The sequence below is a fragment of the Mirounga angustirostris genome, unplaced genomic scaffold (genome assembly GCF_029215605.1).
Source record: "Mirounga angustirostris isolate CCGP_5_RB_7025 unplaced genomic scaffold, mMirAng1.0.hap1 SCAF_2, whole genome shotgun sequence".
Lineage (NCBI taxonomy): Eukaryota > Metazoa > Chordata > Mammalia > Carnivora > Phocidae > Mirounga > Mirounga angustirostris.
The window spans coordinates 111,289,335-111,303,349 of record NW_026991710.1 but is presented as its reverse complement, the minus strand read 5'-3'; the positions used below and the strand labels follow the sequence as shown (position 1 = coordinate 111,303,349).

Sequence of the window (14,015 nt, the reverse complement as noted above, 5' to 3'; positions counted from 1 at the left end):
ATCAAGTTTACATGCTTCTCATAGTTTCATCTGTAAATTGATTAAAAGTATCACTTTTCATATAAATGTGATGAATAGCACAGTACTTGTCACAGATGGAATACTTAATAAATATTAGCTTTTATTATAATTTTAAAACTATCATGGTTTTGATTTTAATGCGAGTCTTATATGTTAATCTTGGTTTGTGCCACAATTTGAAATTATATAAAAATTCATGGTAGAGATGGTCTTTTATCATCTTTATCAAGAAAAGATTGTCACTCCTGCCAATATAGCTTAAAATATAGCTATTCCTTATCACTAAAAAATAGAACCATTTTAGTAGGTCCTTCACAGTATGGCGAGAGTTTTTTAGTTTGTTTTTTATTCTTACCCAGAACTTCTACTGAACATGGGGTTTCACATGAATTTATGGAATAAGTACGCCCCCCCCCAAGCAGGTCATAAAAGATTCTCTCTATAAAATGGAGGTTGTTTTGTCTTAAATTATTCCCAACTGAAATTTGATTCATCACCCTAATTTAGATATAAGAACTGATTTTAGTTTCCAAATCAACTGCAGAACTCTACCAAGGTCGTAAGATTTTCAATAGTAGAGCTAGGAGATAATCCAGTTTGAAATAATTTCAGAGGCATCATGCTGCCCATTACACATTGTCTGTATATTTTCTATGGTATCAAAGTTAAGAGTGGTACTAATATAATATATATATTAAGTTACATGTTTAAAGCCTTTGATTTTTTTTTAAATTCATCAATAATTTCAGAAAAGAGACATTTTAGTAGATTGATATATATGTTTTTAATTATAGTGTCAGATTAATTAACAATTATGTTTTTCTAAACTACTACTTAAGTTATCATCATCTCCTTTCATATATATTTTGCAGATTAGTAAGTGTTAAACTTTGCAAAGTGCCAAACATGGTACAATTTCCTAGCCTAAACTGAATACAAAAGTATTATATTCATCATCTACTCAGTTCTGTTTGAATCAGTATTAGTATCAAAATGTGTATTTTGTTCAAAGTTTTAAGCCCCGCCCTTGTTCTGATTTCAATTATACTTACTTAATATCTGCACATTCTAGAAACACCAGAATTTAGGGGATTTTCATCTTCAATTTTAAGACATATTTCCCTTTACTAACAAACACAGATGAGATAAATATTTCATTCTTTTCTTTGGATTATAATTTCAGGAGAGGATGTGCCCTTTAAGCAGAAAAAAAAAATGTCTGTATTCATGGCTGATATAAAGAACAATTCTAAGATGTACTTTTACTTAACGCAAAGCAGTTGGGATATTAAAAGTGAGCAGTACATATTCTTTCAACATAAAGTTAGGTTTTTTAGAATCTTCTTGTAAATAAATATGGTATTGATTTCAAGTGTTTGGAACGTACAAAAATTCACTGGGTTCTTTTTATTCTTTTATCTTCCTGCTAGTTATAAGGAAGAATGTGGGCGCTTTAAATCCTCTTGACATGTCTGTCACCGGCACAATAAACTCCCCTCCTGTGCAGAAGAGACCCTTGTCTGTCACTGGGATCTCTCCGGAGGTGACGATTGCCAAGTGGGTTTTCTGTCAACTTCCTAAAATGTAACCTCCTCATCCAGGCTGCCACCTCTAGCGTGACAGATTGGGTGGATGATTCTATCATCACGTCACACGATGTTTTACCATTTGGGGCCAGATGTCATCTTTGGGGAAGAGAGTTAAAGCTTTTGTCAGAGAGTATTTCTCTTGTTTCACTTAACATCTACTCACCTTTTGGTATTGAAAGAATAAAAAATACAAACTGATAAGACTATCCCCAGGCAGAGTTTTCATGCTACCCAAAGCAGTGTCTGCAGTTATAAAGATCCTTCAATAATCTGTCAAAAATTGACATCACTGTGTAAAGAGCTGTTCATTTCTATATCTCATTTTGGATTGATGTACGTGCACTTTTATATCCTTCAGTTCGATATAACATTTGGCCTTTTATGTTCTCAGTTTAAGCTACAGGGGATTCAAAGCTATTTCAAAGCATAATTATATCAATCTGCATATAAAAGGCTCTATGTCCTACAGAGGGTTCGATGGAAAAGCAAACTCTTTCAAAGAAGAAAATTAGAAGTAATTCCCACAACTAAAATTCACAAAAGTTAATACATTTTTCATCTGATGAGAACAGTTTTATTTTTTTAAACCAATAGAAGATTAATCAAGAAAGTGATGGGGACATTTTTTGTGAGGTAGGGAGAAGAGGAAGAAAGGAAATTTGGAGAGGAAAGCAAAGACATGATGCATGTACATTATACATATTGTTTCGTTATACACATCACATCAGAAAAATCAATATTCATATTGCTGTGGCAGACGATAGGATTGCCACTTCCATATTGTATTAGTTGTCTGTTGCTGGAAAAAAATAGACGCCAAATTTGCATGATTCAAAGCACATTAACTGGGAACCTCCGACTAAGGGCTCCTTTGAGATTGCACTCAAGCTGTTGGCAGAAGCTGTGGTCTCCTCTGTAGATGCAACTTGGGGAAGTGTGTCTGCTTCAGAGCTCACTCATGTGTTTGTTGATGGACCTCGGTCTCGAGCCACATGGGTCTCACCACAGAGCTGCCTCCACATCTCTGCAAGCAATCCAAAAGAGAATGAGAGAGTGTATAAGAAGATTCCCAAGATGGAAAACATAACCTTTTTTATAATCTAACACCAGAACCAAATTCTGTTCCATAGAAGTGGCTTCCATAGCTCAACTACCTTCAGGAGAATGGGAGTACTCAAGAGTTCAATACCAGGAGGTGATAATCATTATGGGCCATCCCAGAGGCTGCGTACCCTACATATTACATCCATGTTAAGTTGCTTTTGGTACTTTGTTATATTACAAAAGACTCTTCAAAATATAAGTCCTGTAGATGTGGTTTTAAACTGAAAGTAATTGCCCCTCCACAAATATATTTTTTCCAAATACCTGCTCTCCAAATATGACCTTAGTAGTTTTTGAATGTTTCTTAACTTGAAAATGACAAGTACGGTTATTTTAAATCTTTAAAGTAACTCTTTGTTAATCTTTTTTTTTTTTTTTTTACCATGGCAAAAGGAAGATTAAAAAAAAAAAAAACCCACAAACATAATTGTGTAAATTCTGAAGCTAACAAAATACTTAGCACCGAAGTTATGTAGCATATGGTTATCCTAGTCCCAAACAGTAAAATGTGTCTGTATGTGCCAGCTCTTAATTACTGGCTCATTAACACTCAGGTGTCAATTGCTGGTGGCAAAGGCAATACCCAAATGGCCTAGTTTCTGTCATGCACAGTGTAATTAAATTGACCTCAAGTACTAAAGCTTGCAAGTTGCCTGATACTCTTTGGACACTAATTTCAGGCACTATTCGAAGTAGAATAATGTGGTAAATAAACCAATGTAAGAGAAATGCACTATCAGGTTTCAAATTGTATTTTCATACATAATTATATCCTTAAAAACAACTGAATATATAATCACCATTCTAATCCATATCAAATATAACAATGTATATCACCTATTTGGTTTTACCATTATCAACCTAAAATTTTTAAAACTCAAGATAATGATGAGCTTGTTACAAACCAAAAGTGAAAAATAAATCATTGTAATACTCACATTTGGGAAAATAGAAATTGCATATCACATTTTTATAATTTCATTTATTGATATATAATGAGAGAATTATGTATATCTTACATTTAAAGTATTAATTCCCAAATGTAACCAAATGTGAAGCATATCTGGGCTTTCTGTATGGTTCTAACAACAAAGAAATATGTACTTCTAGCAAGAATCCCACAAACTCTCAATAATCTAAGAGCAGATTTTTTTCATGACTTTGTGTTATAAGACTTAGCTCATTATGTGAAAGCTTATTTTTAAGCTTCCTGTAAAAAGAGAGAGGAGCTGAATTCATGCACAAGCCTTAGCTTTTCATAAAACTTCACAGAAATGAAAAGAACATTTTCTATGGAAAAGCCTACAAGAACAAGTAAAAGACAAAGAAACCAAGTGAGCAAACAACTATAACAACATTTTGGAAGTTTGGAAGTGGATCAGTAAGTTGCTATTGACTTACTAGTTTTAAAAATATGTAATCTTGAGCTGGAAGTTAAGACTATGAAGAAAAAAATCTGATTTATCCCACAGAATATTCCAAAGGCTAAGGAATTAATAGAACAAATTAGCTCTGAAGTGGGAGTGAATATAAAAATAAAAAGAAGGATCAAAAAATGTCATTGAGAAGCAATTAGACTCCCAGGTTTCTCTCATCGACTGTGCATATGTAGGTGATCAATTATCCCCTCTGGTTAGAAGACAGGAAATTTATTCTCTAAGGAGGTTAAAACAGAGGTGCCTACATTGGCAGACAGCAGGTACAGTTTAATGTGAGATCATCATACCCAGAAAACTTAGGCTCTTGAGTCTCCCAGTCATCTTTCCCCCAATTAACTTTCAGAATGCAAGTGCTCAGGCTTATACCTCCAGGCAGAAGACCTGAAAGCATTTCTCTGGATATCTCTAACTAGCCGAAGAAGAAAAATATACCAAACATATTGACATTGGGGTTTCCTTAATTAAATGATCCAGAAAGATCACCCTATAGACAAACATACTCAATAAGCTTTCCACACAAGGACAGAGTTTACCTTCAGCATTTTAGAGTATTGTTCTTAATTATGAGCACACAGTTAAGTATCACCAGACATTTGCAAAAAAAAAAAAAAAAATCTTTATTGTACATTCCTGGAAAGAGACACTATTCTGGGAAAATAAAATGCAATATAAGCTATCATCGATATCTTCAGGTGAATAAGAGAAAATATTGCCTAAGTGAAAAGGGTTCAAAATACCTTTAGAGAGGAATATTGAGAAAACATAAAGAACTCTTAGACTTAAAATAATAATAAAACAATGAAATAAACGGCTAAATAAAAGTTTGGAAGATAAACATAAGAACATCTCTGAGAAAGTAGATTTTAAAAACTGTAGAAAATAGGGAAGAAAAAGTGAAGAAAATTGGTAGGTCAGTAGAGGAGGTTCAATATCCAAATACTAAGGGATAAAAAAAGATGAAAAGAAATAAGGGAAGAAATGATGAAAGCAATAATTCAAGAAAATTTCCAAAAACTGAAAGCTTGGGTTTAAAGACAGAAAGAGCTTACTAAGTATCTGAAATTTGGATGGATGTTACATCATCCATCTACATCAAATCATGTGATGCTATGACATTTCAGAACTTGATGACAAAGAGACCCTCCCATAAGTTTCCATAGTTGCTGGGGGACCTATGTTCATAAAAAGTTTAGTTTCCACTTTGGAAAATGTTCTACTTTGAAAGACAATATAGAAAACCTCTCAAAGAACCTAAGCTTAATATCTGACAAATTTGGCTTGAAGCAAGGCTGACTAAGACTTAAATTCTTCAAGGGCTCTCAGGGATTTGGGTCCTTTCCAACAGCATACAGCTCACTCTTATGGTATAATCAAAATTAAGTCCGATATATGTGTTGTCTTGACATCTGGCACCACTAGGAAAACTTCAAATAACCTAACTCCCAAGTTTCTCTTTCCACTCTGCTCCCAAAGATAAGATCCCCTAGACAGACAGCCCTACTTATCAGGGGGGCCAGGTGAAGGTGGGTGTCAGTTCCCTATACACTTACAGAACAAGCCAATTCAAACAAGCCAATCCTATCTCACCAGAATCAGGGAACACCTCACCCCCTTGATACTACAAAGCCTGCCTCCTACACAGCCCCCGGTTGTTCACTCTGTTCCTGAGTGCAGTCCCATGTGGCCATGTGCAACATCCTTCCTGCTACCTTCCACCCCGGGCTGTGACCCTCTGTGACTAATAAATTGTTGTTGGCCTCTTCTGTCCAGTGTTAGGTGCTACGTATTCTCCCACCCCATAACTCTAGGACAGATATTTCTCCCTCGGCAAAGGGGTGATTAAGAGGCAAGTAAAACAACCCTTTACACGATGATCCAACCATGACCAAGGACACCCGGTCAGTTTGAATTAACTGCTCTTGGATAACTAAATGGTTTCATGATAAAGGGAAGGCTGCCTGGGACCAAACTGTCATTGCTGGTGGACTTGCACTTTTGCCTATTGGGTACTGTGTTGTCTTTAGTAGGCATTGCCCTCCCCTCCCAGTGCAAAATGCTCTTGTCCTAAAGAAGAGAACTGTTGTTAATTGACTATACCTCAGCACGATGCTCTGTTGGAGTCTGTCTACATCTGGCAGGCGTCTCTGGGACTCCTGCCTATAAAAGCAGTGACAACATAGCACCTTACCTGGCCAGTCGGTGCTTCAGTTTCACTTACCAAGGATAAGCTTGAGCTCTCTGGTCACTGCATCTAACTTGAGAACCATCACCAGCTACTTGGGGTAGCCATCTGGACATTGTTGTGATTGTCCACCCTCAGGGACAATCCAGGGATGGCTCATTATGAGGTTCGTGGAAAAGAAGGAGATGACCATCCTAGCGAGAATTAATCATGGCACCTGAGTCATTTAGTACGAGTCGTTTGGGCAACTGTAGCTGCCTTCCCCATTCCCTGTGCTGCCGTTTCCCTTGCCGCTAACCCAAGTATTTTACTGTGTTCCAAGGGTATATACTTCTGGCAACCCATGGACCAGGCACTGATGGAAAAAAAAAAAAAAAAGAAGGGGAGAGAACATGGGGCACCAGCCCCTCCCCAAATAATGGAGAAAGTGACACAACTGCTGTCTTAATGAAACTGCCCCAGCCATCATGCCTGGGCTTGTTTTAGTGTTGCTGGCTACCAGCAGGCCAAGGGGCTAATCTCCAAATCATGGGGCTTGATTGCCCAACTAGCAAACCAACTAGCAGTGGTAGTTGTTGGCCACACACTGAGCTCCTCTGTGAACAGTCTCCCACAGACCCTGAGCATCTATTCTTCCAGACCACGTTGGCCATTATGCCTTGGGTCATGGGAACAGAACTCACAAGTTGTGCACAGTTATCAAGCCCTCCATTCTACAGGCTGGAGTCAGATCTGAACCTCTGACACATCCCATCTGCTGGAAAGTATAGCCTCACCTCTCCTCAGATCCTCACCAGATGCCATGGTGTTAGAGGAGGACAACCCTCTCCCAGGACCCCTTAGCAACATGGAGAGCCCCGTAGGAGCAACTTAGTGCATAATTGATGGAGTTTACCCACTTTATCGATCATATTGCCACCATTATATAGGACGGAACCTGGTGGAATGTTGTTGCTTTTCATTCCTTATCCAGGAAGTCTCTGATAAATGCAGGATCTAAGTAAGGGTCAGCACAGTTGACCATATATCAGGCCGTCATCTTAGCACCAGATACCCTGGCCAGAAAATGGCTGCATATGTACATTTTTCTAAACTCTTGGTGTATTTTATAAGAATTGCTCCCTTGGAAGTCAAGGACTCTGGGAAACTCTTGTCTTACAGAGACCTGAAATATAAATCAAGGGGACAGATGTCACTATGTGTACTAAGGTACAATTCGGCCTCACCAGGACACTCCTATTCTCCCCTTCGGAACTTCAGAGATTATTGATGGTGACCAAGGCGTTCATTTGACTTCTCAAAACAGACAGTGTTGGGCTCTCAAAGAAGACATTCAATACAACTTCCATGTCCCCTGTAAACCCGAGGCAGCCAGCTTCAGTTACAGACTTAATGGCCCCTTCAACAAATTCCAAAGAAAGGAAATAAGCCTCTGCTATTGCCACAGGCATGGGTTAGTCTAAATCCCCATTGCCTGAGGACACGCATCTCTGTACTACCGCACACAGGTTCCTCAATTTCCTTTATTGGCCAAGAAGGGAACACCTCTGAAGTTTATGTTTTTGAAGTTCACCTCACTATGCGGCCCTCTGTGTTGGGGGGCCCATGGCTGATGCATTAAATTAAAAATATACAGATTATGATCTGCTGAGTGAAGAGGCATAAGCCACCCACACAAGGTTGACAGATATCTCCTTCAGTATCCGAGCACCCACTTTGGGGAAATGAACCCACGGTCATTTTGATCAAAAACACAGTTTCAATACACTCACACAAAGGAAGTAAAGTCAGATTTATTACTTACAAATCTCAGGGAGGGGGTCAAAGAGCCAGGGAAAGGACAGACCCCTGTCCCAGGCCATGAGCAAGCAGGTGATAGAGAATAGGGAAGCAAGCACCTAGAAAGTGGTTGCGGAGGATGTCACTGACTTTTCACTGGCTTAATTCTAAGTGGTTATTTTAAAAGGTGCCCCAAGAAAAGCAAAGTGGGAGCTTCTGGGGGGAATCCTAAGCTCAGGTCCTTATCCACATGGCCAGACTCTGTGCAAGAGCAGGGTTTATCGCACTGTGAAATGCCTAGGCAGCAACTCAAAATAGTTGTTTTTCTCCTCACACTGTCTTCCTCCTGGTCAAGTGCTAATTCATGTCCTGGAGAGGTACTTCTACTACCTAGAAATCTCAGTTCATCACCAAGGTAAAAATTGGTGTCAAGACATCAAGGAGTCAATTACAGTATAAGGACTAAAATTAGAGCCCAATATTATGTGCTACCTTGACATCTGGCATATCTAGGAGTGCCTTGAATGGTCTAACCTCACCTTCCTCATTCTCCTCTGGAAGATAAGACCCCCTAGCCAAACAGCTCTGCTTATTAGGGGGACCGGTCACAGTTGTTTTTTTTTTTTTTTTTTAAAGATTTATTTATTTATTTGATAGAGAGAGAGACAGCGGGAGAGGGAACACAAGCAGGGGGAGTGGGAGAGGGAGAAGCAGACTTCCCGCAGAGCAAGGAGCCCGATGCGGGGCTCGATCCCAGTACCCTGGGATCATGACCTGAGCCGAAGGCAGACGCTTAACGACTGAGCCACCCAGGCGCCCCCTCACAGTTGGTTTTTAAGAAGTGTGATTTCATTTCCCTGCTAGCTCCATTGAATTCTCCCTAGTCACATCCTCCAGCAGGCACCAGGGAGAACCCCTCCCTCTTGATACCAAAAAAGCCTGCTTCTTATAGCCTCTGGTAGTGTGGCCCTATATTTTGTGTGGTGTCCTCCCCCAGCCTGTGAGAAGATGTGACTCGTAAATTGTTGTCAATTTCGTCTGTCTCTCCAGTGTCAGATGTTCTGTGCTCCCCATCCCCAAAACCCTAGGGTGGAAATCTCTCTCTCACCAACAGGGTGGGTAGTTGACGATTAAAACTACCCTTTACCTACCTTCTTACTCTGACTAAATTAGTTAAAGTAAGTTGAGCTAAGTTGGGTGAATTTATTAGATGGGATGATGATGATTTTATGAAGTCAGGTTATTCAGACCTATTCTTGGTGAAGTAGTAGTTATTAATAGGATTTCTCTGGGAGGTATACTCCTATTTGTCTGACTCTAGCTTTGCTTATTCACTGCCAACATAACATGTTGGTTAAGAGGAATAAGAAAGCATATATTAAAACAACATTTTTTTCTAAATATAAATCATAAAAGGACAGTCAGAACTGTCTTCAGTTTCTTAGGCCACATTTCATGGTGCCTTCTACATGAGAATCATCCTTAGAAATGAGCATGTGGTGTAGGGAGAGCATTGAAATTTAAAAATATAAAGTGGAGTTCTAGATGCTATAGCTTATTTTTATATTTTTAAATATAGTTACTCCTAGAATTTCAAGTTAAAATAAGACACAGAGACTAGAGATGCAGCCTGGCACAGGTTAAGAATTCAGTCAAGAGAAAGGGTTTGGACCTTATGTTTATGGTTATGTTTTTCCAATAGTTGGCCTGTATTTGTCTCATTTGCTTCATAGGTAGGTTAAGGACCAGAATATTTTCAAGAAACTGCTCTGCACTAAAAGTCTATTATTCTGTGGGTCCACTTAAAAAATAAAAACTTAGAAAGTAAAATTAATTGCTAATAGAGTTTAGATGGGAGTTGATGAATATAGGTCAAACAATATGAAGGTATTATGGTTTTGTTCAAAAATATTTGCTGAAAATGTTATTTAAATAGCTGAAAAGGAAAGATAAATCGCTTTTTTACAGTTATTATTGTAAATAATTTTTATTTATACCTCTTTCTCTTCATTATGTAGTGTCATGCACATCACAAAAAAAAGCCAGAGATTTTGACTTAATCTGCGTCCTTTTTAAATTAGTCAAGACCAGGCACCTGGGTGGCTCAGTCGTTAAGCGTCTGCCTTCGGCTCGGGTCATGATCCCAAGGTCCTGGGATCAAGTCCCACATCGGGCTCCCTGCTCGGCGGGAAGCCTGCTTCTCCCTCTCCCACTCCCCCTGCTTGTGTTCCTGCTCTCGCTATCTCTCTCTCTGTCAAATAAATAAATAAAATCTTAAAAAAAAAAAAAAATTAGTCAAGACCACTTTGGGCGTAAACACTAGCCAAAGTTGCACAAGGGAAAAAAAGAAAACCTTTAAAAATATTTCTAATTTACATATTACATATTTATATAATTATTTCCAAATAAACATAATGAAACAATTCAACTTAAGAGTTTTAATTTAAGTGGTCATAATAATGAATTACTATCAAGAGAATGAAGTAAAATACAGTAGAGAAACTATCATTTGATATAAGGGTAAAAATCTAAAATTCTCTGAATATGTCTTTTTTTTTTTCAAGATTTTATTTATTTATTCATGAGAGACAGAGAGAGAGAGAGAGGCAGAGGGAGAAGCAGGCTCCCCGCAGAGCAGGGAGCCCGATGTGGGACTCGATCCCAGGACCCTGGGATCATGACCTGAGCCAAAGGCAGACGCTTAATGACTGAGCCACCCAGGCGCCCCCCAAGTTATGCTTCTTTTTTTTTTTTAAGATTTTATTTATTTATTCATGAGAGACAGAGAGAGAGAGAGAGGCAGAGGGAGAAGCAGGCTCCCAAGGAGCAGGGAGCCCGATGCGGGACTCGATCCAGGGACTCCGGGATCATGACCTGAGCCGAAGGCAGACGCTTAACCATCTGAGCCACCCAGGCGCCGGAAATTTTCTGAATATGTCTTACAAAATGCAGTTAGGGTTCCAGTTGGATAACAAGCATTGCAAAAATTGAATGATAAAGAGAAAATTAGCAAGCCCCCCTACAAATAAGATTACCCTTTTCTTTCTTTTGTGTTGTCTTGTTTGAAGGCAGCATGATCCACTCAGGCAAACCAAAACTCCCAGTCATAGTTGCTTCTCCCTCTCCCTCATCAATGTCAGCTGACCACCTAACTAGGGAGGAAGTACCATCTTTTTGCTTTCTGAATTGTTTTTAGATTCTTTCCTTCCACCTCCATTTTTAGTAGTCCAGTCTGTAAACAGTTACTTGTGCTCACTTGCTTCGTAGCTAGTGATTTACAACAACAATGGGTCCCTTGTTATCCCAATTTCTCTTTTTTTTTCTGTTTTTATTGTTATGAGTTATCTCATAGCATCATCTAAATCATAATGTTTTATTATTTGCAGCATTTATTTTCATCCTTTAATTATTATTATATCTAATACTGGAATAGGCTCTTCTAGAGTGTTAAAGGAAGTATTGTATCTAAACTAAAACTGTGCTACATACCTAAACTTTAAAAATACCTAATATCCTAGTTCTCTCCACCTCCCTGATTTGCAATTGAAAACATTCTTACCATCTCAGCAGCAATACTCTTGACTTGTCATCTAGCTTTGTGAAATGTTGTGCCAGAGCACATGATTCTGCATGATCTCTTAATGGCATTTCCAGTTTCTCCCCTCTTCCGGTCCCTATAAGTGCAAGTTCATTTTCTTAAGATTATCGAGACACCTTTGAATTTAATATTTGCAAACACTGTTATGTAAATCCATACATCCTTGCCAGAGACACAATGGACACAAAACACACCTCTACGGAGGCATCCCAATGAGATAGTTTGGTATTCCTATATTTTAAAATAAAATTTATATATCCTTTCTCTGTTTTACTCCTTTTTTTAAAGATTTTATTTATCTATTTGAGAGAGAGAGATAGCAGAGCGAGAGAGAGAGCGAGCAGGAGCTGGGAGGGAGGGGCAGAGGCAGAGGGAGAAGCCGAGCCCAATGCGGGGCTCGATTCCAGGACCCTGGGATCATGACCTGAGCCGAAGGCAGAGGCTTAACTGACTAGCCACCCAGGTGCTCCTGTTTTACTCTTTTCTAAGGAATTTTTTACTTTGCCTCATTCTTTATTGTATTTTAACTGGAATTACCCAACCATCGTTTATTTTCGTTAGTTTTCTCCTTGTTTTAACTTACATATGTATATGACTACATGAACTTTAAAAATCATAACTGCTTCTCAGTCTCTTAAAACTTACTGGAGAATGAAGGAAGACAATGGTTGTATTCTCTCTCCTTTTTCGCTCTCATTTCTCATTTTTTCTCCCTAATTCAACTTTACTTGGTATATTTTATTATAACCATTGTGTCATCTCTTTGTGGTCTATGTAGCCCAGTATAAAATAAGGGTGGTTATCACACAATGCCAAAAGAAATTGATCATTGATTGCCCACGTGTGGAAAAGCCCATCCAGCTTGTTGAAGATCAAATACATCATTACCTTCCAACCAGACATTCTGATAATCTAAAGATTAATAGAGTGCACAGAATACATGTGGTTGCCTATAAGATGATTTTCTCCATGCATTCCTCCATGAGTCACTTTTGTGTTGGTTAATACCTCTCCCCATCTCACACACACACACACACACACACACACACACACACACACAAGCACGGACATCAATTTTGAAAGTAATATATTGCCAGAAAACCTTGAAGTTGGCCATTCATTCCACTATTAATTAGGAAACACAACTAAGAATATTAAAAACTCTCACACTTCTAGAACAAAATTTAGTTTTAGTCTTATGCAATTCACCACACCAACACTTATTTTCTTCCCTTTTTTCATGATTAAGAAAAGAGTCACTCATCATGAGAAAGGGAGAAAGAGGATGGAGATGGTGTTCCAAATTAGATAATTGCAACATTCTTTAAATATTTTTTACTCCCAGGCAGACTGGGAGAGCAATGACCCAATGATTAGAAACTGCTCTCAAAGAAAAGTGAATATGTAAGATGAAGCAAAATAAAAAGTGTCTTCATCGATACAATATTCTCAATAGAAGTTTTTACATGGATTAATATATTTCCTTTAAAATATAAGTGCCCCTTTAGAAACACTAATTTAGTCACAGGTTAGTATGAACTGCTTTAGTTTGGTGATAAATTTAAAAACCTCGTTTTCATCATAAGGAAATAAAAGTTTTGATTAATTAAAGAGGAAAGAAGAAAATAAAACAATTTTGAACAACCCAAGGACAGCTCTCGAGAACAGGGTCTGCCAAGCTAAGAAATGACAACTTCAAGAAGTCTACAATTAGAACCACTGGGGGAAAAAAAATCCATTCAATAGAACAGATACTGAATACTAAAGCTTTACACGGCACCCCTTTAATCTTGATTTAATCTTGTGTGTTTAAAGGTCATACTGTAGAAATAAAGAATGAAATTTCAAAGCTGGTTATGTGGTTACTATCCAACAAGGGCTATTGAAAAGGGCATCTCCCACTGGCTAAGTCAACCCAACAAGCAGAGCCCCAGGCCCTTACCAGAGCATACCAGTTATCAGAAGGACAAACTGTTAATATTTATACTGACAGCCAGTATGCCTTTGGGGTAATCTATGATTTGGGGTTGTTATGGAAACAAAGGGGTTTTCTTATGTCCTCTGAGACCCCAATCAAAAAAAGGACCACAAGTAAATGAACTTCTTATTGCTACTCTTTTACCTTCTGAAATTGCTGTCATCAAAATAGAGGCCCACATTACAAGGACTGAACTTGAATATCAGGGAAATGCCCTGGCTAACTTTCATGTACAGACAGCAACAATAGAATATATAAAAGTTGCAACTCAGGTGGCAAACTCCATTCTGCTTCAGCAAAAAATAGCCCCTCATTGCCAGACTTT

The 14,015-nt window shown here is 38.3% G+C and overlaps 1 protein-coding gene across 1 annotated transcript in view; it reads right to left on the bottom strand.

Annotated features, from left to right (window-relative positions):
* Positions 1-2,277: 2,277 nt before the first annotated feature.
* Positions 2,278-14,015, bottom strand: part of PCDH10 (protocadherin 10) — a 62,477-nt gene continuing 50,739 nt past the window's right edge. Inside the window, exon 5 of the mRNA XM_064585069.1 lies at positions 2,278-2,634. Coding sequence (XP_064441139.1) covers positions 2,567-2,634 — 68 coding nt within the window. The 3' untranslated portion in view covers positions 2,278-2,566. The remainder of the gene's footprint in view (positions 2,635-14,015) is intronic.